We start from the raw sequence: 24,423 nt of genomic DNA, 5'->3' as shown, positions 1-24,423 counted from the left end.
ATAATGACGCTTTGTGGGGCACGGTTATACAATTATGCATTGTGGTGTAATAAGTTGATTAGGTCTAAACAAATAAAATAACAGACCCATTAGAACCCATAAATTGCAAGATTTCCATTCTGATTTTGTCATCGCCAAATCTGATTCACTCTTAGGGTGTGATTGTATTGTACTAGTAGCTAAAAATTTTTAGTGGAAAAATGTTTTAGTCTAGGTTATGCTGATAATTTGTCAGTCAGGTGGAAACAAATTTCATCATGTTTACGCTGATCATAGTGTTTAATTAAAGATAAATATACCACTATATATGTTATCTCAGTGAGAATACAACATAAGGCAGATTTTCTTCATTTTATTTATTTATTACTTCCACTTTCACCATTTAATTTACTCTCAATTCCTTTCGGTTAAAAGAAAATACGACCTAGACACCTAGTCAGAAAGTAACAAACCTGTCCATTTAGATATATGTCCTTTTCTTTTTGTAAGATGTTTTCTCAATCAATCGTTATGGGGATCCACATATGTATGCACAAAGGTTTCTAGTCTGGAAGCAGATGCAAAGGTTCTCATCTTTGTCTTCACAATGGAATCAACTTGGAGTTATGGCTTTCATTTTCGATGGAGATTCTCAGGGTTTGATTAATACTAATATTCATAAACATAATTCTTCATAATCTTCTATGCAAGTATTTGGTTTTGGGAATAAATTTTATTACAAGATGTGTTTGTTAGAAAAATCGGTAATAATGGTATTTATTTGTTAGCAAAAAGAGGACCACTTAATGTACACTTTATTAATTAATGTTAATAGCCACTTTAATATAGATTAACCCAATTTTGTATTTTGACTGTATTCAGTCAAGTTAATAAAATTATAAATTTACCGTTAAAAATATTAAATACGCAAATAAAATATAGTAAAGCGCTCTTGTTCAGGTTTTAAGGACATCTCTAACTCTATTTCATTTTCTAGTTCAAACATCATTTTAGAGTAAAATTTTCTTCAATTCCATTCAATTTTTAACTCCAACATGGAGTAATGGCTAGGGTTACTCCATAAACTTATTACTCTATTTTGGAGTTGAACATTTTTTATTTATAAAATGATCTTTTGAATCTTTAATGTTTTTATTTCTTACTTAAATAATATTTAAAAATGATGCAATAACATGAAAAATAAGATATTTCACAAATGATTATAAATTTACATAAAGATGCCTAATTTTTTTTTTTTGAAAAACAAAACAAGCATATGTAATTAAGTGACATAATAATCTGGCAAACTTTCCGGATAGCTAAGATCGATGAAATATGGCCCAAATGAAAAAGACTGAGAAAAAGCTTGTTGATATTGTGATTCAGCATTTCTCTTTGATATTATTTGTACTTGCTGAGCTTGAATATACGCACAGAAATTTAGATCTTGTTTGGAACTCAAATCACAAAACAAAACTTAATTTACTTTTTTGAGTGCATGATTTTGTTTTTGAATCTCCATATGGTGCATCTTTTCTGCATTTGTCTTCTTTAACTGTTTCAAGATTTAAATGCAAAATAGTTCATACGATAGAACAAATTATTTTTATGATATTGTTATTAAGTATGTACGTGCATAAATGACTTTAATATTGTGTGTTTGAACCAGTGCCGATCTTGAGTTTTAAAATACTGGAAGTGAAGGAAAAAAATGGGATGCTTTTTCATATTAAAAAAAGGAAAAATTGTCAAAACGGAACAAAAATTCAGTATAGTTGTCCCTTTGGTATAAAATATTTTTTGTCTATTTTTTCTATCTTTTACCTTTTCTAATTCTAAAAGCTAATGAAATAGATAGTTTTATGAATCAAAAAAATTGTAAAAAATATTAACAATTGATAAAACACCCATATACACAAACTTGTATTTTATTGGTTGAAAATTTGATAAATTAAATTTTAAAATTATGTTCTACTAAAAGTAGAATTCATCTTTTACAAACATATATATATATATATATATATTCAACGTTTTCTGATATTTTTACAAACATATATCGACTAAAAGTTATATATGTATATTTATTTTTATTAATATATTTATTTATATAATTATTTGAAGGTAAATTGTGTATATGATGGGGAATATATAAATGTTATTGTCCATGCTATGCATGAGAATATTTTATTTTTAATTAACATTATATTTTAAAAGTAATAATTGAATTTAAGTATATAAGTTTCGTAAAAATATAAGTATATAAGTGTTACTCATTATAACAGTTTAAAGTATACAATTATTTATCAAATATGATTAAACAAATGTTTAATAAAAGTTTAAGATATTTAAACAGTCATAAAAGTTATAAATTTTTTGTCACCATTTTCGTTGTCTTTAGCGTTTTGCAACTGTGTCAAGACAGACATGTTATTGCTCTTTGAGGGATTTTAGAACTTCACTATGTCATCGTCGTAACTCTTCAAAACCGAGAGCAGCAATGCATTCTCATCGGAAATACAATTCAAGTGAGATGATGTTTTTTTTTTTTTGGTGTAACAAGTGAGATGATGTTGATGCATAGTAACATAGTTTGTTATTGTTTCTCTACAATGTTATTGTTTCTCTACAATCTGATAAAAACAAAACAATTAAATAAACTTAAAGAACTCTTTATCAATTGAAAGATTCAGAAAAATAAAAAATAAACTTAAGAAATATCGTTCGAGGAGTTAATTTATCACTGAATCACTTTAAAGATCCCAATCTTCTGTATTGAAAGTTAATCAACATAACATGGACGTTAAGTCTAACAAGTGGTAGTATCAATCAATCATAGTTTTCCTTTGTTTCCTCTAGAGCACAACCACTTTTCCTCTACCGGATGTTCCGTTAATAATATTCCAAGTTATCGATGAAACACAATATATGAACAGATCTCTTTGCAAACGCTTTGGAATCATTCGTGTTCGAAATTGATTACATTTGACCAAGGAAAAATGCAGAAAGACATAAATAAATTGATCAATGATGATGCGTAAAATTAAAAGTGAGTTGTAAAATGGAAATATTTTAATTGGCTTTCATATTTTTTTTCAGTTAATAACATGTCACTCTTTCGTGTTCTTAAAAATCTAATGTGTCATTCCTTAGTGAGAGTCTTGTGCTATTATAGTGTTGATTTGTATCTTGTTATAGTAAAAAAATTAAAACATTGAGCACAAATTTTTAATATGAAATTTTTAAATTTTTTATTAATTTATAATCGTTTTAAAATATTCAAAATATAACATTTACAAAAAAATCTAAATGGTAAATGTGATTTTTTAATTTATTTTAATAATATAAAATTAAATAAAAATGTGAAGGATACACAAATTGTTATCAAATATTTATTATTAAAATAATTAAGTTTTATTTACATATATTTATATTTATATTAGTCATATTAGGTAATTTTGTAACTTTTCTTTAAAGATAAAATAAAAATAAAAAGTATATATTATTAAATAATTTTATGATTAGTTTAATGAAAAGTATTTCCTCCGTTCCAGTTTAATTGTCGTTGTAGAGTAAAATTTTTGTTTTAAAATAAGTGTCGTTTTAAGATTTCAACACAAAATTTATTAACAATATTCTACAATTTATTTTTCTAAATATGGTTAGGTATATGGGTAATAAAGTTTTTATTTTCATAATATATAAAATTAAATATTATTTTAATCTGTATGCCTAAACTTAAGACGATAACTAAAATGAAACACATAGAACATAATATATGTTTAGATGGACTAACATATTTATCTAGAGATTTTAAGAAACATTGTAATGATGACACGTGTCATGATATCATGACTAAAATTATTCCTCAGCGCGCCACATCAGCGTTTTGTAGGCTCTACTTTTAAAAAGTGTAAAAAGTGTCAACCTCATGGCTCGAACTCTGGTTATTGACATATATACACCAACATTTATACAACTAAGCTAAATGATACTTTGCCCATTGATGCCTAAACCTAATATATATTTATGAAGGTCGGAAGCTATTGCTTCTTTGGCTTCCTCTGAGGGTCGGGCCTACAAGTGTATTATGGGTTTCATTTTTAAATGTGATTCATCACGTTATACGAAAAAACCCAAGTTTGCAATAATTATAGTTTTCTCGTATTGTAAACTGTTGTCGTTTAACATGAGTTTGGGTTCTTTTCATCATTGTTTCAAACATATCTGAGTTACAGAGTTGCGTTGTGTGTTTGTTCGTAATCTATTTTTTCACCGGTGAACTCTTCATGTCCTCATCTTAAATCGCTTAATCATAAATGTTCCTGATTTGTAGCCTCTCTGTAAACCCTATATACAGTATAACATCTTTAAATTAATACTCTATAAATTAATATACACTAAAAATCTCTATAAAATAGTATAATTTTATATTCCATAATTGAGTTTTTGGTAATATCTCTATAAATTGATTAAAAAAATTATATTTTTGGTGTAGTCCCAATATTATTAATTTATAGAGGTTTTACTGTATATGATTCTCATCTTTGATGAACCCAATCTGCATCTCCACAAAACTCATTGATTCCACTTAGCTTTAACCATTTTCTAGAAAATGTTTCTCTAGGCCTCTCCAGTTCCTCAAACCGGCGTCCCGGCGTCCGTCACTCAACCTTCGAGTCTCTCCGTCTTGGTCGTAGTAGTCAGAGCATAGCCTCTGGCTTCCTCCGCTTCTGGGATTCCCTGAACTTCAAAAAAGATAGGGAGTTTGTCGGAATCACGGTTCTCTTCCTTGATGAAAATGTAAGTTAATCTTCGATCTATCAGACTTTATTTAACATAATTATTTTAATTGATTTCCTGATTCTTTGTTGAATAATATTATTTGGAGATTCTGTGATTCATGGGTTTGCTCCCGTTAGACGTGCAAATCACTACAAGCCATCTTTGAAAGCATGTTCCATTGTGAAAGTCGATTGTTTTGAGGTTGCTAGGTGCTCAAGCATGTACAAGATAACTGATCATCCATTCCTCATTCATTTCATTTCACTAACCGTTATTGATGAAGTCATCACGGGTGCTCCTAAGATCAATCTCCAGTCAAAATTAGACTGTTCGACAATCTCCAAGTGATTGCGAACACAAACTTAGAACTCCAAGGTATATTATCATATTTCATTTGGGTTTATATTATGTTATCATAACTGATATTTAAACTCGCAGATATGGTTGGGAAAATCCATTCGTTCCAGGGCTCTGATCTCACCAAAGAAACAACTCGTGTCGTTATCCGTCTCCTTATTGATCCGTAAGAAATAATCAACACATAATTCACTTTATATTACTGTATATATTGTGCTAACATCAATAATCAAAAATATTTCCTACCCAAAATTTGTTATCGTCTATTTATCTGCCTTACCTATCAATCTAATTTCACACAAATTTTTATTTTACAACTTAAAATAACCACAATAACTCAAACAATCAGAACACCAAAAATTAGAATCCTAAAAAAGGCGAATCATTAATGATCACTTCTCCTTTTGTCTAATCTTACAAATAAACTTCAAAACAAATATATATCAAACCAATCAACTCAACTAAAACTCAACGATACATATATTGAGCCATCTAAACAAATACAAACTACACGACCAGCTATTTAACAATTTACACGAAGACGACAACCAAGATCAGTGAAATTACCTAAACAAAAAAGCAGAGTAAGTTACAAACTCTAATAAATACAATTAACAATGATTTTTGTTTACATATTACCCGTCAAATAAAAGAGAAACAAACACATTCACACGAGGAGATACAAGAGACATTCCCAACAAACACAAATGCGGCAACAACATCTCCACCTGCTCACTCTTTTTGTCTTATGAAAATAGCTTACATGTTCAATGTCAACAGGTCAATGCTATTGTCTTCTTATGAGAAATACATATATTCGTTTAAAACCCATTAAGGTCCAAATACTAATTGTCACTCATTTTATAGTTATTTATACATTTGTTTTAAAGGTCTACTAAAAGCAACAAGTTTAAAAATAAAAAAATACATATAACCAACATAATAAGAATAAAAAAATTACTTAATACACACAACTTACACAATTAAAATGGAGAAAAAAATATCCAGAGACAAAATATACTCTTAACAACTTTAATATAATTTATGTAATCTTAACAATACAAGTAACAAATTAAAAAGACAAACAAATAATAAGTAAGTTTCAGTGACACAACAAGCAACACCAGGAACTATATCAATCATATTACTAACACAGTTTAGTCATTCATGAGTGGAGAACAATGCATACACATTTCATTATCACAACTCTAATCCTATAACAATAAAAAAACTTGAAAAACAATGATCAACCCAAAACGTAAAATTCACATCTACAATAACCGTAACATATATTGAGTTGAAACAAGAACTCTGTCCATAACTCCGCGCTTGCGCAGAGGCAATGCCTCTAGTGCATCTCAAATAACACAGTTAACGAGCTGGGTTGATACACCGCATTTCACTATTACTCGAGGGCAAAAAAACTCGATCTCCAGCATTGATCCTCCAATTTTCCCCATACATCACCGTCTACGCATCCGACTAATAAACGCTGACGTTTTCGAACACGGCCCAAAATATATAGAAGCCGCCTCAGACTTTGGTGCGGTGTGTGGGTTCACGTGGCTGGTTCAATACTCCTATCAGCCCAATTAAATATTTTTATAAGCCCACAATGCCTACTCTTTTAGGCCCATTAATAACCCAAACGTGATGAACTCAAGCCGTTACTGAACCAGAAGTTGAATAGAGACGCCACCGAACGACTTCACTCCTGCAGTTTCCAATTCGCTCCGTCGTCAGCTCCTCCCAAATTTCCCCCGCCGCAAGACGATCTCAACCATTCTTTTGCTCTCGAAACATCAATCGCCATCCCTTTGAGGCTTCTCGATGGGAAAGTGGAACAATCGGTCCAGATTCAACCGTCGCAGATCTCCTTCGCGATGGTATAGTGAAAGACCTTCTTCTTCTTCTGGTATTCTCCTCTCTGTTTCATGTTTTACATTCGACTCATGTTAATTAGATTGTATAGAGATTATCTGTGTGTTTTATTGTATTGTCTAAGGTTATGGTGAAGACGATGGGATTCCAGTATGGGAGAAGAGATTCTGCGAAATGATTGGATCAGTGCCATGGCGAAAAGTTGTTGAAGCTACGAACTTCAAGAGCTGGTACACAGGTAACGTTATCACTTGGGATGATTCCGCTTGTCAAGAGACTTTCCACAACGAGAAGAAACGGTTTTGGTCTCAAGTTAATGGAGTTCACTGTGATATATCTCTTCCTGATCCGGATCTTTACGTTAGTGATGTGGATTGGGACACTACGGTTGACCCTGAACTGATTAGTGATTTAGAAGGGGCTTACTTTGCGCCTCCTGATGATGAGGTTAAGTCTGGTTTGAAACGAGGGAGAAGAGACATGAGTTGGAGTGGTTGTAGTAACCTTGTCCCTATTGAAGAGGCTCGGATGTTGAAGATTCCGTGGGAGTGTAGTGAGGAAGTTCGTGATGTTGATGGTTCTGTGAAGAAAGGGAATGGCTGGAACGTAGCAGAGAGTAGTAGTGATCATCCAAGTGATAGGACAAGGCCGTGGGAAGCTAAGCCTAGTTTTGGTAACGAGAAAGCAAATGATACAATGTCTGGGGATTGCTTATGGAAGGAGATTGAGTGGAAAACTGAAGATAAGGGTAACGACAGATGGGGTCAGGGAAACGATGGATGGGAACAGTCAGGACAACAAAACAAGAAGGCGAAAGGTTCTGAAAGTGTGCCAGCCAGAGAGGATGAAATGCTCGACAATCCTTGGGAAGCCAAGCTTAGCTGTAGAAAGGAGACAGCGGAAGATACGACTTGGGGAGGTTGGTCTGGTAAGGGTTGGGATGATAGAGGTTGTGGCAGTGGTGGATGGGAAAAGCGAGATATGGAGATGAATGAGTGGCGTCGTACGAGATGTAGTCAGGATTATAGGGAGCCAAGGAGTTATAATCCATGGAAAGCTGGCTTTGGGCCTGACAATACAGCTCGGAGAGAGTATGGGGCTAATGCAGGCGGTTGGCAAACACGTAGAGTGAGTGAGACGAATCGAAGAGAATGGGATGTGAAACGATCGAGTGATGGTTGGGGTAGGCGAAACAGAGAAAGAGATGAATCATATGGATACAACAGTAACTACAGAAACTCTAGGCCTATAAGGGATGATTATCAGAACAGGAAGGTCAATTTCTAATCTAAGTAGGTAATGTAATCCATAGTTCTCGGGGATGTGTTGATGTTATATTAGTTTAAGTTGTGAGTCATTAAAATGCCTATAGAAATTCAAAGGGTAGGGTTTATGTTTCTTCTTCATAGGTCAAGTCCTTTAGTGGATATTACCCTTTTTGATGATGCTGTTTCATACTAAACTATCCAAAGTTTTTGCCTTTGTGACTGGAATATGATAATGTTTCTTTCTAGAGTGGTTTTAATCACATTTCACCTAATCTCTTCCAACTTCATAAAGAAAAGGCATATACACACATGTTAGCACTTCTGCTTTTGGCTACATGCATCCCTTCAAAGCTTTCTCATCTCACTTTTATATTTAAAACTGAGGAACTCTGCTTTTTCTTGATTAAACAATGGATATATGCTTCACTTTCAAAACACCAGGTGCACCTGCTTAAATAATAAAAAAGACATTAACTGGAACATGGTTAAAGCATGATGATGATTGACGAGTTGCATAACTCTTGTTTTGATAATTGGACGGTGATCAATGCTCAAAAAGTAGGCTAAACACAATAGTTTGTCCAACGCAGAAGCCATCATCCCATTGCTACAGTTTCAATACAAAGCAAAGGCAACCCCAAAGCATATGTGACTTTATCATTAGGACCAAAACAGTAAGACACAAAGGTTTCTGCTGATTGCAGGAGGACACAAGTCTATCAAAACGAATCAATATCATTTATATCTTGGAAAAAAAAACTTTACAAATTGAATAACAAATTACAAATATAAACCAAAACGTATATGAAAACCCACAAAAAAGAAACACCAAATATTAACATCTTTCATCCCTGTTGCATCAACAATGTCCTAAAACTTGTTTTCTTCTTCTCTTCTTCTACACAGTCTTGTTTTGAAACCCACCAAACCCTTATGCTCTTGTCAAGACTTCCACTGTAAAGCATGAATCCAGCACCAACATTGTTGGGAGAAGCTTGCAAGCATTTGACCGGACCTTCATGCCCATGAATGACTCCAAATTTACAAAGCCTGCCACTCTCTTCTCTCTTCCACAGCCCAATGCTCTTATCAGCCGATCCACTACACACCATTTCCCCAACCACACACATACACAGAACTGCCATCTTATGTCCTCTCATCTCAAACCCTAATCTCCATTCCTCAAAGTCTCCTCCTTTCTCACTCCTCTCCCACCCCATCACAAACCCATCTGACCCTCCTCCGTATACCCACTTCCCCTCGCCGGAAACCACCACCGAGTTCACAGAAACCTCCGCATGACCCTCCAGTGTCGCCTTCAGAACATGTGACCAAGAAGAAGAAGAAGAAGACAAAGACGAATCAGCTTTCTTCCTCTTCTCTTTCCCCCAAATCTTGATCTTCCCGTCCGCAGAAGCAGAGTATACTCTGCCTTCTCCGGCAACAAGACCGTTAATAGCATCGTCATGTGCCTTGATCGACTCAAGACACTTAAGATCCGACAATCTCCACACTTTAAGAGTCTTATCCCACGACCCTGAGTAGATTATCCCTGCGTGTACCGCAAGGCACGAGATGCTATCGGCGTGTTCGATCCAGAGCCTCTTATGGTTCCTCCTCGTCTGAACGTAGTTGCTCTGTTTCATAAACTTCCCCAAGTAATCTTTCGTCGTGGGAAGCGAGTCCACGAGCCTGAAAGCGTTCTCGGAGCTTCTCCGTGACACTTTCCAGACTCTGATCCTGCTGTCTTGATGCGCCGTGAACACTTTGCTTCCCACGCTGACCAAAGCCTTCACGGACCCGTCTCCTTGTCCGAATTTGGTAAAGATCTTGAGATCTGGCTGTTGCCAGACGATGATGTCTTTCCCCTGAGACGCGCTCAGCAAGAACTCGCCGCAGAGAGCTAAAGACGAAACGGAGCCGACGTGAGCGGAGAGGACGGCGAGTGGCTTGTACGCGCCGGTGATGGGGGGAGGGAGAGTGGTGAGGACGAAGCTTTTGGAAGAGGCGGAGGAGGGGCTGAGAGAATCGTCGGAGTCGGTTCCGTTGTTGCTTGTGGTTGTGGAGGAAGAGGATGAAGACATCATCAAGACTCCTCCTTCTTGGATTGATCTCACCATCGCATCAAGAAAATTAAAGACTTCAATATTGGAGCGTATGAGGAAATGTTATGACTTGAGTATTTAAAACGGAGAGGAAGGTGCAACGGCTACATATAACAGATGGCATGCCCTCTCTTTTTTTTGTCTTTTTAATGATCATTTTCTCCTTTTTGTTTTATTTTTCTTTACAAAATTGAGAATGATTTTTTTTCATTTTCAATTCGTATTATTGGCTCTCATGCAATCTTTATAATCTATATATATATAAAATTGTTTGGTTCACTCCTGGAGTGTCCACGTGGAAACTCAATTGATATAGGGTCGACACGTGTCCCTGCCTCTGCCCAAACCGTGCGTGTTTTATTTTTTCACGTGAAAACTCAATTCATATGCGAGTTGTTTTGGGCTTCGTTTAACAGGCCCGTAAATGCGGTGAAGAGGAACCCTAGATCGCGTTCTCAACGTCGCCTCCGTCGTGGCTTTACGTTTCCGGTAACGGTTCAGGAGAGACTTCACTCCCATTGATTGTTCCCTCCACGACGTGTCTTCAATGCGATCCTTGCGTCACAGAGGCGGTGAGTTTTTTTTGTATAAATAGATGTCAGATCTCTCATCCTCAACTCATCAAATCTTTGTTGCTTATTACTTATATAGATTCTGCTTTAGTTTTGTCATGTCTACTCCGAGAGTTTTCTTCTCAGACCTCAAGTCCGGCAAGTGCTCATCCGCTGTTGAGGCCCGGCTTCTGCGATTCTGGGAGGCGAAGAATGTCAAACGCGGTGGAGAGCTGATATAGGTCGACATGATCTTGATTGATGTCAATGTGAGTTATTTTTGTACATGATTACTCCGATTAACCTCTTCGTGTTTGTTTCTTTTTTCCTAAAGTTTAATCAAAAAAACAAAATTCTTCATGTATCAGGCGACAATGATGCAGGCCACCATCTATGCTAACCGTCTTTCAAGGTTCCGTTCCAAACTCGCCGCCGGAACGATGTACACCATCTCTGGATACGATGTGGCTCGATGTGCTCAGAATTTCAAGCTTACCGACTCCCCTCTGATGATCCGGTTCAATGATTCCACCGCCTTTGATGAGCTAGCCGAGCCGGTTAGTCCATTACCTGAAGAAGGATTCCGGTTCCGTGATCAGTCTGAATTGATTGGTCTAGCCAACACGAGTACACAGCTACCAGGTTGAGTTAGATTAGTTCGATTAATCATATATTATTTAATTTCGGTTTATAAATTGTAAATATTAATGAACGGTTAACCATATGGTCTACTGAGATATTCCTTGGCCTTGCACAGACATTGTAGGTGAGATCATTGCAGTGAAGAGTAATGTGAGTGATACTCCTGGAGAAAAGAGTCGTCTCATGGCAACTATCAAACTGGATAAGTACACCTATTTTTTTTTTTATTGCTTAGATGAGTTTCCATGCGTTCCTACCGTTTTTTATATGATTTTTATTGATGTGAAATACATAATTACAGGGATTCAACCGTCACTTTAAGTCTCTTTGAAAGTCAAGCTGAGGCTTTTCACAAAAGGCTTGAGGATATGCATGGTGACCCCAGAGTTGTTGTTGCAACCAGCATTAATCCAAAGATGATTGGAGGTATTGTGGTTTTCATTCTACTTCCTGCTTTATATTTCATGAGATATAAGTTTCTGTTATGATGGTAGGTGGTTTGTTCTTAAATGCGACATCTGGAACCCATGTCTACTTTGACAAGGAGACGAAGCCAGGGGAGGACTACTTCTATAAATTGGTCGCCAGAGACAATGGAGTCCCATCTGCTGCACCATTGCTGAAAGGATATGCAAAGGTGGAGACCTTGACCATATCGGAACTTATAAGTTTTGTCGCCTCTGCTCAACCACAGGTACCATATGCAGATATGATTTTTAAAAAAATTCTGTTTGGATTCTTTACTTAGTATGTAGAGTCTAATAAACAATCTGCAGGACATTGACTTTGTCTGCACCGGGAGAGTGGTTCGACTCGACGTGGACAAGGGATGGTGTTATGTTGCATGCGCTAAATGCAGTAAGAAATTGCAGCGTACTGTCTCTGCTTTGGAGTGTGTGCGATGTAGTAATCCTAATGCTGTCGGAGTTCTTCGGTATGTATTGTATACATTGTGTTTTCTTAACCTACACGTAAAAGACTGAAAACGATCTTTAGATTAAAAAGACTGAAAACGATCTTAACCTACATTGTGTTATATAGATTAGTTTAATAATGTAAAAAAACCAGTTAGTGCTTTTTAGATTAAAAAGAAAAAATAAAAGATTCCTATACACATATTTACATGAGTATCCTTATGATCGGTTTGCTCGGTTATATATATAGATATAGATACATAATCACATGCGTGTAGATTAGCTGGTCTTGAAATTGAATATTTGATCCTCTTTTCTGTAAACTTCCACAGTTATCGTCTGGAGTTGGCAATCGCTGATAGCACTGCTGAAGGTACATTCGTGTGTTTTGATGGTGTGATGACTAAGCTGCATAATCTCCGAGCAAGTGAGGCCGGTCAGATGTTGGTAAGATATGTGTATGTTTTTAAAAGCGTTATTCAAAATAAATGATAGCATGCCTGATGTTTTCAAACTTTCTAACAGGCGGTAGAAGGAGAGAATCCTGAGGACATGATAGTGCCACCGTTTATCAATGACATGGAAGGAAAAACTCTCACTTTCCAGGTCAGAGTTAGCGCGTTTAACTTCACCGCGCACCATCAGACTTTTACCATCACCCGCATCCTTAAGGAGCACGAGCGTATTCCAGCTCCTGATTTTGTCGTAAGTGTATGGGTGTATTTGCCAGCCTTTTAATAACTATGTACGTGTGTTTGTCTGTAACGCTGGCCATATGTATCAGGGAGGAAACGATGAGGATGATAATAACCTTGGAGGTGGTGGTCATGTTCCAGTCCGCAATGACTCTGGAGAAGGCAGCAGTGGTCCTGATAAGAAGGCTGATGGACCTCCAGCCGATACTGCGGTGGAGAAGAGTTCTCGCTCATCTACCAGTGCAGCCAAGAAAGCTCGTGTTGTTTGAAATTGAGTACCAGCAGTTATGGTTTCATGTTTCGAGTTGGAAAATTTCTTATCGTCTTACGTTCGCGACCTTTATTGTCTTTGTTTCAGTTTGCTCATTTCCCTTCATCTAAAACTCTGTTTCAGTCAGTTTGATGTTAATAAATAACTATTTTTAATCATTAAGTCATATAGAGTAGTTTAGTATCTTTCTAATGAAATAAAAAGTGAAAATTAATTAGCAATCATGATCACATCATTGTTTAGTTATTGTGAACGTATCATTTGGTTTAAGTACACATGTATACCGACCAATAAAATTGATTCACACTCTTATTTGTATAACTAAGTTGGAGTTTTAGATTTATTAGGATTTTAGTTGTCCGTAGTTGGTCATAATTCGTTATTAATTGGGAGTTGATTGTATGGATAATTCGATCCGGTTTCATATATTATATTTTAATTTTATTACTTAAAATATCTAGCCACCTGGGATTAAACCGATAAAAGTATGTAAGGAGTTTATAATGAATTTACAAACATATTAGGTTGGGATCCTATTGGGCTGTGTTGGATTAAAATCCGTTAATGATACTCCTCTGAGCTTTGGGTTTGTGACGTTAATATAGAAAAGGAAAGAATAAATTTGGTACTCTATAAATTACGCTAGAGTAATTATCAGACAATTAGTTTACTAATTAGTTAACATACATACTCCCAGACGTATTCATCTCTTTGCTTTACATGATCGTACCAAAGGAATGAGGCACATCAAGCTCTCAGCAACAAAAAACTATAAGAAAGGTAAGTATATGTACGCACTACTTAAGCTACTCGCAGGTGACCATGTTGAAGGGATGAATCTTCTGGACGTTCATAAATGGAGAAGCAACACCTATGTGGTTGATAAGCTGTGGAAGCAAGTTAAGAGATCGTTGCATGAAGTTCCATTCATAAAGAACAGCTTCTATGGCACGAACATGATTCTTATAATGCCACCAAGAGTTTGCGAACTCAACAAACTTGAGGACAGATGCAGTAAGTGCTTCTATTATAAAGAGATGGCGAAGTTTATGGAGTTAGTGCACCGTGACTAACAACTCTCCTAAATTCACCCTTTATTAGTATTTCTATTACGATGCATGTTTCAATTACTACCTTTTTTTTTCTTCCTTTTTCCTGTATTGTATGCATTGTTTCATGTTTACTTTAAAGAAATTATGATAGCTGCTAATTCCATATCTATTAGACTATATTTTAATCCTGTTTTACATATGCACATTCAATTATTCATATTAAAATTTTACGATATCATAAAAGTTAATTTTACTTCTACATAATTATCAATGACTCAAAACTTGTGGCACAAGTTAACATTTCAACGATTTGGGCTACTAATAACCCATACTAATAAACCGATAACTATTGGGCCTAGAATATTAACAATATATTTACCGTTCGGAAATCTACGGAAGTTATAGTTTCATCATGATGTATACTAATTCACTCAGACAAATAAAAGATACCACCACTACAGTATTTTGTTACAAACACAATATCAAACTTCGCCTTAGTTACCCAAAATGCAAATTCGGAAATCATATATTAAAGTTAGCGTACTCCACTGTCCATCCACAAAGTATGGAATTCAACCTTTAATTATTTCTTGCAAATTATAATCAGAACAACCAGTAAAATAATACCATTAGTATAATTAAAAATATATCAAAAATTAAATATGAGATCCCGCCCGTAGGGCGGGCCGACCCTAGTATATATATATGTAAACCATCGAGACCTCTTGAACTTAACGCGAGTCATATAATAACGATTGGTCGTTGGTCTGTGTTGTTTGACCAGTGATAGTAGTAGCTGATAATGTCGATAGTGTACCAATAAGGATTATGTTAATTATGATAAAAAATATTGCTAACAAAAGATTAGTTAAGACTAACTGCTAATAAATACTATTAAGATCAATCCACTAATTGTCAACTGATTTTGGAAGCCCACAATAAACTCGAATCTAACATGGTATCAGAATCAAGATCCTAGTATATACTAAACTCCTAATTAAAATAATTCTTCCCAACCGGGTATAAAGGTAGTAATTAACTCGCTCGACCGAGTATAACTGTCTTAAAGTTCAGAGATTTCTGGTCGAAAAGAGTCATCATCTCGAGAAGAGGTATTAGAAATAAAGTAATATCACATCGGAAATTCAATGGGACATTAACTAATATATAAAAGGTTAGGGTCAATCCACTAATTGATAATTTATTTTAAGTTGGAAGCCCATAATAAACCGAATCTAACAAATACTTCGTATTTATTTAATTGTTACCTATGTAACCTAAAATAAATGAGGTTTTAATTCTCAACTAATATTCCTAATACTATTTAGAATGAGCATAATTGTGTTTATTAATTGATATGGATGTATCATATCGATTTGATGCTTGTCCTTTTTTGTCTGTTTTCTGCATTTTATATGTAACATGAATGGTGTTTCCGTGGGAGAAGACTTATAAATTGTAAGGGAGATCTGCCATTTATACTATATGAATGGTGTTATTATTTATGCTTCACCTTAAGGGAGATCTATCTATTGAGGCTAGTCCTGCAGGTATTTATACTATATGGTGAGAACGAAATGATAGAAAACGTAATACGGGGTAAGTCAGTGGATCAGCTTTCTCGGGTGATAGATAAAACAATGCGAAATAGGATCTTGTCCACAACGTACTATTCGAAGCCAAAGTTTTGGGGACTGATGCAGAGATGGTTTAGTGCTCATGAATAGTTTAAACATTTTGTAGTAGAGTTACACTAGTTTACCTTTACAAACTCATTTTTTGTGTACATATGATTCTTCCACATGTTAATCAATAAATATAACATTTCATAGAAAAAGGAGATCTGCCATCTAATACAGAAATCAAGATATCAGCTGCGAAATTAAACATGTACTAGTGTGATCAAATGGAACATTTAGGTAACATTAATAAATAAAAAAGCTGAAGAGTAATTCTAATGTAACGACGTGGGGAAGTAAATGAGAAGTTCACGTGAGTCAGATTATTAATAATCCCTTATATATTAATCATAAAGCATTAACATATATATGAGAATTAATGATTATAAATAATACATATTTGATAACAATTTTTGTTATCATGGATGCGGAGTTACCACCTTGGTTTACAGAGTCAACATGAGTCTGTAAATGTTTGCTGTCAAAAAAAAAAAAAAAAGATAACAATTTTTGTATCATCTCTTCTTTTTATTTAATTTTATATTACTAAAATAAATTAAACAATCACATTAAGCATATAAAAAAATTAAATTTTTTCTTATATGTTATATTTTAAATTTTTAAGACGACTATAAATTACTAAAAATGGTAAAAGTCTCACATTGAACATTTTGTGATCAATGGTCTAACTTTTGTTTGTTCAATCAAGAATCTTGATTTAAGATACAAATGATCATAAATCGTATGGATATGAAGTCTCATTAATAAATATTCATATTATATATAAATATATTAATATCATTTAAATTAAATTATTTACTATATAAAATATTATAATTTGAAAAAATTGCATTGAAAAATTATTGAAATCTTAATATTTTAATTTTGAAATTTGTATTAAAAAACTCACATTAAAAGTTTTGTTATTAATGGTTTAAAGTTTTGTTACAGTAAATATACAAATGTTAATAAAATCATATGAGTAGAAAGTGTCAATAATAAATATTTATATTAAAATATACTCTATATATGTCAATATTACTAAATTTTAATTATATACCATATAAAATAAATAAAATGAGTGTTTTGATATATTTATCAAAAATATGATTGTAAATAAAAAAGGTATTGGTTTTGATTTATGTGCTTACTTTAATGTATATATACTTTTACGTATACAAAATATTTTTTAAATATGTGTTTCTAATATGTTATTTGACCTTGACAATCCAAGAAATACACTTCTTCAAATCAAATTTATTTTTAATATTGAAATACTATATATATATATATTATTTCATTCATATTAAATAATTTAGTCTTTATTTTTATTCCTTAAAAGCTTTTTAATGAAATATCATGACAAAATTCTAATCACCTCCTTTTGAAGAGAGAATCATTCGACTAATATTTGTTTCTCCCTAATACCTTATCTAACTATTATAATTGTAAGAATGAGATATTTGAGCATTTTACTATAAGTTTTCTCATTTATCATTTAATAAATCAAACAGTTTTTAATTTATACATAGTTTAGATATCCTAGAATGGTAAAATATTATATATATTATTTATTGGTATACTTTTAAGTAACTAAACCTCAAAAGCGTAGGTTAATAAAATAAATAATTTGTTTTGTTGCTCTAGAATTATAAGATTTTTAGACCAAACTGGTAAATATATACTAGATATACACTTTTATTTCGAATCTACACTTATACTCTATAACAACTTGATATATTAGATTTGAATATTAGCCTGTAAATAAGTTTGCCGGTGATTTTCTTCAATATTTTGATTCTTAGATATGTATCTGGAGTGGAACTAGTTTTTACAGATGTTCATCTTCTTAAATTGACACTTATGTAATTTACTGAATTCACAGAAGAAATTAAAAAAAGAAACAAAACTCATATCAATGAAACAAAAACAAGAACGAAAACACAATTTATAGAGGTAGAAAATTAAATCGCTTATGGAGAATCAATAGTAAACAAATCTAGAGCAGAAAACCTAATTTTCTTTCGTCATTTTACAATCGTTGTTGCATATCTGGTTTTGGTGATTTGTGTCAGTGGCGAAACTTAATTTCTTTTTATGCATATGAAGTCTTAAAAATAATTAAAATGAGTTGTAAATTTGTAATATGTTAACTCTTCAACAACAATGATACTTTTAAGAGACCAACATTTGTATTCGCCATTTTACAACCGATAAAAAATTGTAATGTTGCAATATGTTATAAAAATTTAATGAACAAATATTATTATTAAAAACTCATCCGCGCATGTGCGTGGATTATCATCTAGTATCTTATATAACCAGATCAAACATTTCCTTATTATTTTCTTGATTTGTTGAGTTTGTCCGTATTTGGTATGGATCTAAATCAATGCATAGATCTAGATACTGAAATGGCAGATGTCAGACTCACATCCATTTACGAGTATACTACACCGCATTGATCTTAAACTTTCTCTATAGTCAACTTACCACCAAAGTAGTGATTAGTGAGAGGAACATCTAGGGGTTATTTGATAATTACCTAGTCACATATCTGTGACCACAATGGCCGGACATATATATATATATTCAAACGCTTTTTGGGAAACAAGTATGGAGAATAATGCAAAATCAAAATTGCTTGATGGCTAGAGTTCTAAGAGCACGTTATTTTCTGGATGGTGATATCTTAAATGCCACACTTAAGAAGATATTATCATATGCTTGGAAATCAATTCTCTATGGTAAGGAGTTGATAGTCAAAGGAACAAGTTACATAATTGGTAATGGGAAGTCAACAAAGATGTGGACAGATTCATGGTTAAGTATACATCCTTGAAGACCTCCACGGCCAAAGAGAGAGGCCAATCTCAACAAGAAGTTTAGTGATTATTTCAAATTTTCAATGTAACAAGGGATGTCATATGTAAGAGATGCTGAATCCCTAGATAACTCAAGCATCAAATCCCTTTGGTTGAATGTTATCTAGGTAATCATTAATCTCAAGTCTACTAGCCATCTTAACACCTTTAACAACAAATCCCTTTGGTAAAGGATGTTAAAAGCTTAGGAGAGTTGGTTCAGGCATTTCATCAAACACCTTCCGGGTATGAAATGCCTAGAGCTCAACTTTAGAGAGGCCAACTCTAAAGTTGCATTAAAAGCCCTCTACTAGCAAGGAATAAGATTGATCTACACCTAAACACCTTAGATCTAGCTTAATCACCCTTAATCTCCCTAACCCATGAATCCAAAGATGACTACTCACTACTTTCCATGATGAGCCCAAGAATCAAAGATGATTTGGTGCTAATCATGATTAGTGATCAAGATAATCAAGCAATCACAAGAGAAAAATGATCAAGATAGGATCTTTCACCTAAAAGTTCTTTTGTGATTAGATAGAAAACAAGATAAGATCCTACAATTAGGTTTAGAGAGTATTTATGTGACTTCTAAGACCTAATGGGCTTAATTAATCACTTCAAAAGCCCAAATAAAACATAAGTTTTCGACATAAGATAAAACGCGGCGCGGGTGCACTAGGTCGCTCCCATAGGTCGCTCCGCAACACATGCTTCACCTCTCCAAAACGCGCGCGGGTTGATGACGTCGCTCCAGAGGTCGCTCTACATCCGGCGCGGGTGCGTGACGTCGCTCCCATAGGTCGCTCCGCATCATGAAAGTCGTCGACAAGAAGTTGGGCTTGGAGCGGGTGTATCACCTCGGTGCAAGACGTCGCGCCAACCTTCGATTCTTCTGGAGCGGGTGTCGCACGTCGCTCCCGTACCCCGCTCTGGTGCTTTGCTCGCCTAAACAGCATTTCCCACTCCCTTTTTGATCCCAAATGCTTCCAAGTACCTCTAAGATCTCCAATGGAAACTCCAAAACCTGATAAAGACTTATGCAATGCAAAAAGAGACTAAAATGCATGATTCCTAATCTAGATGATCAAAACATGCAAGAAATAGAAGGTTAAAACAATGTAATTATGCAAGATATCAACTCCCCCAAACTTGTATCTTACTTGTCCTCAAGTGACTTGTAAGAACTCATAGGGAGAGAGGTTTGAAAGTGGGAACTCATAGCCAAAAGTAACACTTCCTAGCACTCAACTTAACATCCTAAAGAAACATAACAAATAGCATGAGCATTCTCCTTATTATACTCTAGCTTCTCTAGGCCTATCCATACTCTTTTTCCTCTACTCAAGTTGCAATACTCTTTACCAACAAGTCCTTTCAATCAGCTCTCACATTGATTCACACACACACACAAGGTGAAGTCTCACAAATGGGCACATGATCTCAATCATTTGGCTAGGCATGCAATGGTCTAATATGAATGAAGAGATGGGTTCAAATGTTTTTTATTTAAGGGTGGTTATCACTCAAAACAAAGAGCTTGATCATTATGCAAAATTTTTCTAAGATTAGAAGCAACTCATGTATACATAGATTCATTCTCATCATTCTACCCCATTTTGTTGTAAATGATCACAAGTTCTACCCTCTTTATCATCATCTCAAAATCAATCTAAACCCCCTCACATCACTCACCCAATGTACAACTCTCTTTTCTTTTCATTTGACCCACTCACTAGGGATTTTAATCCACTTTCCACAAGCTCTAACCCTTTTTCATTTCCTTCCCCAACTTCTTTTTGATCTTTTTTTTTTTCTTTTTTTTTATTAGGGGGAAGGTTCTTTATTACATAATCAAGAGCTTCTTTTTTTTTTTATATATATCCCTAGGAGCTTTATTTTCATATCTCTCATCTTTCTCACTCTCCAAACCCAAGATATTGAAATTTAAAACACACAAACCCCTCTCACATCCCTAAATGCTAACTCATTGTGCTAGCAAGAGATGAGAATAAACCTATGTCGCCTCCAATACTCTCAAGATTTTGCACATGACAAGCTATCAAAAGAGGCCTCACTCATGCAATTAAATGTTTGGTCTCAAGGAATGGTTAGGGTTTTAGGGTAAGGAGTGCCATTTGGGTTAACAAAGATAGGTATGAAAGAATAAGATAACCCAAATGTGTATGAGATCCATGATCAAGTATGCAAATGCCCATATGCAAGAGAAATTAAGTTCATTCAAGCCAAGTTTAGATTGGAGCTGATCTTAAGAACAATGCTAACATCAAGCAAGCAAACAAGTTTCAAGAAGAGTTTTCAAGGCTCGAAGCGTGCAAGGTTTTCAGGAGATGTTTAAGCTACTTGATATGTTTAACTAGGGTGTCATTTTGAGTTCTAGACAAGGGTTCTTTGCAAGGCATTTTAAATCATTGTTCCCAATGCAAGTGAATGCAACCTATATGCTCTAGACTCAATCTTAAAAGTGCAAGTGATGCAACTACATGTTTCTTTTTGTGTTTTTCAATTTTTTAATTAATTTTTTTTTTATGCATATATATATATACAATGCAATGCATGAGACTCAAATCAACAAAGAAAACATATTAAATACTTGATGCCTCCCCCAAACTTAGTTCACACAGTCTCTGTGTTAGGAAGTTAGAGGAGATACCGAAAACAATTGCGAAGAAAAACTGGTATATACAATGGAAAGGTAGTGGAGTACCTGTCTAAGCGTTCGGGAAGAAACCTGAGTCTCCATATCCGGAGTCATCAGGGAAGGTAGTGTAGTATTCTTGGGGCTCGCTGGCAACTTCCTCGTTGTCGGTTTCAGCATCGGTTGAGGCAAGGGAAGGAGACTTATTCCCGGAGTTGGATTTATGAGCTTGGGGGTTTCGTGCCAGGCGCAAGAGCTGTCGGGCAGTAAGGGGAGGTCCAAGGTCCAAGGAAGGGTTGGTGACAGGGTCATAGGGCTGAGGTTGAGGAACTGAGGTATCTCTAGTAACAAAGTCTTCAGAACTACATCCTCCTACTCCTCCTCTAACCAAAATATCAGCCACCTTCTTCATGAATTGAGCTGAAGCTTCAGCTTGCTTCTTTACTGTCTTTTTAAGTTCCTTGTACTTGGTCTTTAGTTTGAAGATTGTCCTGTCCTGAGCCTTGTTCCATCTTTGAAGCTTGTCAATATGCTCATGAGCTTCACGGAGAGGGCCATGGGGTAAAGCTGTTGAGCTCTGAGTAAAGTGGTAGCGAGGTGGACCATAGAGGGGGGTAGCAGATCCTTCTTGTGTAGCATCACTTGTTCCAGTCATTACATGACCTCTCCCTCCACCTCTCCTTCTCTTAGGAGCAGTCACAGGATCTATAGGGCCATGGGGTCCAAAGAGCTCTGATTCATCTATGTCGAAGTGGATGATCCCCGGCCTTTCTATGTTTGTGAGCTTTCTATTTGGGAGCAGCAACTTAGCCATCTTTCCCTTGCGGAAGTAGGTGTAGACAACTTTCTCTTGATACCTTCCACCAATGTAAGTAGCAATCCTCAAATAAGGGGCATCAATGAATGCTGGTCCTTTGGGATCATTCCCCAAGTTCACACCATTTGCTATCAGCAGTGGAGTTATCATACCACCAATTCCAAGCTGAGGCGATGAATCTGCTGTAGTCCAAACCCAATCCTTGTAGTACATGAGACGTTCCACAAAGAGACCAACCATTCCAAAGCGTTTGAAGATGTCAGTTGTGGGAAACTTCATCTTATCAGTCTCCTCAAACTCCTCAAGCTGTTCTGGTGTAACATTGTCTATAACAGCCCGGTAGAGTAGTCGCAGCTCTTCTTCATTGACTGTTCCTGCCTCCTTGCGAGGGTAGAGAGTGTGGACAAGTATCCTGTGGAGATAACGCACTGCGGGATGTCTGATGGCTGAGTTCTTGTCATGACCAGTAGCATGTTGATTTCCACTTATCACTCTCCAAACACCAGTAGGAAGCTTCTTGAACCTTGGGAGGGTTTGATCTTCATTATCCTCAATCCCCATAATTGCTCCAATTTCCTTGAAACTCATGAAATAGCTCTTTCCATTGACCTTAAATTTGATTTTGCCCCATCCATGTCTCACATGGTTACCCTCATAGAAAGATGCTTCAAGAGTTGCAAGGAACTGAGAAGAAGGTTCCTCGTAAGTAGGATAGGCCATGGAGTAGAAGCTCTCCATTTTCATGTGCTGCAGCATTGTCCTAACATCGTTTTCGATTCCTAGCTCCTCCATCATCTTGGGGTCAGCAAAGCGTGTTGGAACCCAAGAAACACCTTTAGCCAAGTGATGGTGTAGCTCTTCAACTGTTGGTGACTTACTTCTGTCCCTTTCAAGAGCTATCCCTTTCCCTTTGGACATCTTGGCTTTCTTTGGTGGAGCTGGTTCTTCTTCTTCCTCATCTCTAGAAGAAGATGCCACAGCCTTGCCTGCTCTTTTCTCCTTTTCCGCTGCCTTCCTTGCATCCAGAACTCGTTGCCTAGATGTTCTCTCCACTCCTTGTTGGCTTGGCTCAGCAGGTTCTAGAGGCTTTCCCCGCAGTTCGAATTCGCGTTTTGCAGCTGCTGCTTTCTTAGCTTCCATGTCCGTCTTGTTTGTCTTTGCCATTGTACCTATAATGGTCAAATCTTGGTAGAGTATTAGCAAGAATCACAAGAGATGAGTTACAATGAATAATCAGGTCTAAGTAAAGCTAGCACAGTCCAAAACCATCCAAACACTTCATGCCAAACAATATTTAAACCCAATGTGGACAATTTCGAAAATTCCCAATTCTCAAGAACCCTAGCTTTTCAATTTCGGATTCAACTCACTTCTACCACAAAATTAGCAACCCAACATGATATATAAGCTTTCCCTAGCCAAATTCACAAGAATCAAGCAAGAAACCAAGCTAAATTTGAGTTTGAATTTCTAGGGTTCATGAACCCACGAAATTCATCTTTGAATTACCATACCTTGCTTGGATTAGAATGAAAAGATGAATTGATTCAAGAAATTAGACTACAGGGGCGAAAGCTTGGATTTGGAAACAAGAATGGGTTGATTTGGGGAAGATTTGAGTGAGTTATGGGGTTTTTAGAGTTGGGAGAATTGAGAGAGTGTGTTTGTGTTTGGGGAGGGAGAGAAGAAAACGAGAGAGAGAGAAAAGGGAGCGGGGTTGGGTTAGTTTTAGGCCGGGTCGGGGCGTCGGGTATGGGTCGGTTTGTCGGGTTTCGGGTTAAGAATTCATACCTGGGTGACGTGGAGCGACGACGGTACCTCGCGGCCACACCCCGCTCCCAGAACTTATGTCCGTTCCTCAAAATGACGCGCGACCTCCTGACCCCGCGGTCACACCCCGCGCC

The 24,423-nt window shown here is 35.6% G+C and overlaps 4 protein-coding genes across 6 annotated transcripts; 2 read left to right on the top strand and 2 right to left on the bottom strand.

Annotated features, from left to right (window-relative positions):
* Window positions 1-3,455: 3,455 nt before the first annotated feature.
* Window positions 3,456-8,539, top strand: LOC103841131. Of its 2 annotated transcripts, none has more exons than XM_009117649.3 (2): window positions 3,456-7,033; window positions 7,124-8,539. In XM_009117649.3, exons 1-2 carry the CDS (start codon window positions 6,949-6,951, stop codon window positions 8,284-8,286), a joined length of 1,248 nt encoding a protein of 415 aa, XP_009115897.1. In that variant the 5' UTR covers window positions 3,456-6,948; the 3' UTR covers window positions 8,287-8,539. The 2 variants fall into 2 exon arrangements, with proteins under 2 accessions (XP_009115897.1, XP_033137032.1); XM_033281141.1 differs by having other exon boundaries at window positions 3,457-7,043; window positions 7,123-8,539.
* Window positions 8,540-8,982: 443 nt separating this feature from the next.
* On the bottom strand, window positions 8,983-10,436 carry LOC103841130 (protein JINGUBANG). Its single transcript, XM_009117648.3, has one exon. The coding sequence runs from the start codon at window positions 10,385-10,387 to the stop codon at window positions 9,113-9,115; it is 1,275 nt and encodes a 424-aa protein (XP_009115896.1). The 5' UTR covers window positions 10,388-10,436; the 3' UTR covers window positions 8,983-9,112.
* Window positions 10,437-10,822: 386 nt separating this feature from the next.
* LOC103841129 lies at window positions 10,823-13,603 on the top strand. 2 transcript variants are annotated; one of them, XM_033281133.1, is made up of 10 exons: window positions 10,823-10,935; window positions 11,059-11,192; window positions 11,292-11,565; window positions 11,681-11,771; window positions 11,867-11,991; window positions 12,060-12,259; window positions 12,342-12,499; window positions 12,812-12,926; window positions 13,005-13,190; window positions 13,264-13,603. In XM_033281133.1, exons 2-10 carry the CDS (start codon window positions 11,172-11,174, stop codon window positions 13,441-13,443), a joined length of 1,350 nt encoding a protein of 449 aa, XP_033137024.1. In that variant the 5' UTR covers window positions 10,823-10,935; window positions 11,059-11,171; the 3' UTR covers window positions 13,444-13,603. The 2 variants fall into 2 exon arrangements, with proteins under 2 accessions (XP_033137024.1, XP_009115894.1); XM_009117646.3 differs by lacking the exon at window positions 10,823-10,935 and having other exon boundaries at window positions 13,005-13,184.
* Window positions 13,604-20,848: 7,245 nt separating this feature from the next.
* On the bottom strand, window positions 20,849-24,174 carry LOC117128515. Its single transcript, XM_033281096.1, has 2 exons — window positions 24,034-24,174; window positions 20,849-23,688 (listed from the first exon to the last, which is right to left on the bottom strand). Exon 2 carries the CDS (start codon window positions 23,681-23,683, stop codon window positions 21,776-21,778), a length of 1,908 nt encoding a protein of 635 aa, XP_033136987.1. The 5' UTR covers window positions 23,684-23,688; window positions 24,034-24,174; the 3' UTR covers window positions 20,849-21,775.
* Window positions 24,175-24,423: the final 249 nt, after the last annotated feature.

Source organism: Brassica rapa, chromosome A09 (assembly GCF_000309985.2).
Source record: "Brassica rapa cultivar Chiifu-401-42 chromosome A09, CAAS_Brap_v3.01, whole genome shotgun sequence".
Taxonomy (NCBI): Eukaryota; Viridiplantae; Streptophyta; class Magnoliopsida; order Brassicales; family Brassicaceae; genus Brassica; species Brassica rapa.
The sequence above is the reverse complement of the archived record's forward strand: the minus strand, read 5'-3'. Positions and strand labels throughout refer to the sequence as shown.

Bases quoted from the DNA above. Each gene is read 5' to 3' on its own strand.
- LOC103841130 (XM_009117648.3), bottom strand. From the start codon at position 10,387: ATGGTGAGATCAATCCAAGAAGGAGGAGTCTTGATGATGTCTTCATCC.
- LOC103841131 (XM_009117649.3), top strand. From the start codon at position 6,949: ATGGGAAAGTGGAACAATCGGTCCAGATTCAACCGTCGCAGATCTCCT. The intron at 7,034-7,123 runs GTATTCTCCTCT...GTATTGTCTAAG, and splicing joins AAGACCTTCTTCTTCTTCTG to GTTATGGTGAAGACGATGGG.
- LOC103841129 (XM_033281133.1), top strand. From the start codon at position 11,172: ATGATCTTGATTGATGTCAAT. The intron at 11,193-11,291 runs GTGAGTTATTTT...TTCATGTATCAG, and splicing joins TGATCTTGATTGATGTCAAT to GCGACAATGATGCAGGCCAC. The intron at 12,260-12,341 runs GTACCATATGCA...AACAATCTGCAG, and splicing joins TCGCCTCTGCTCAACCACAG to GACATTGACTTTGTCTGCAC.
- LOC117128515 (XM_033281096.1), bottom strand. From the start codon at position 23,683: ATGGCAAAGACAAACAAGACGGACATGGAAGCTAAGAAAGCAGCAGCT.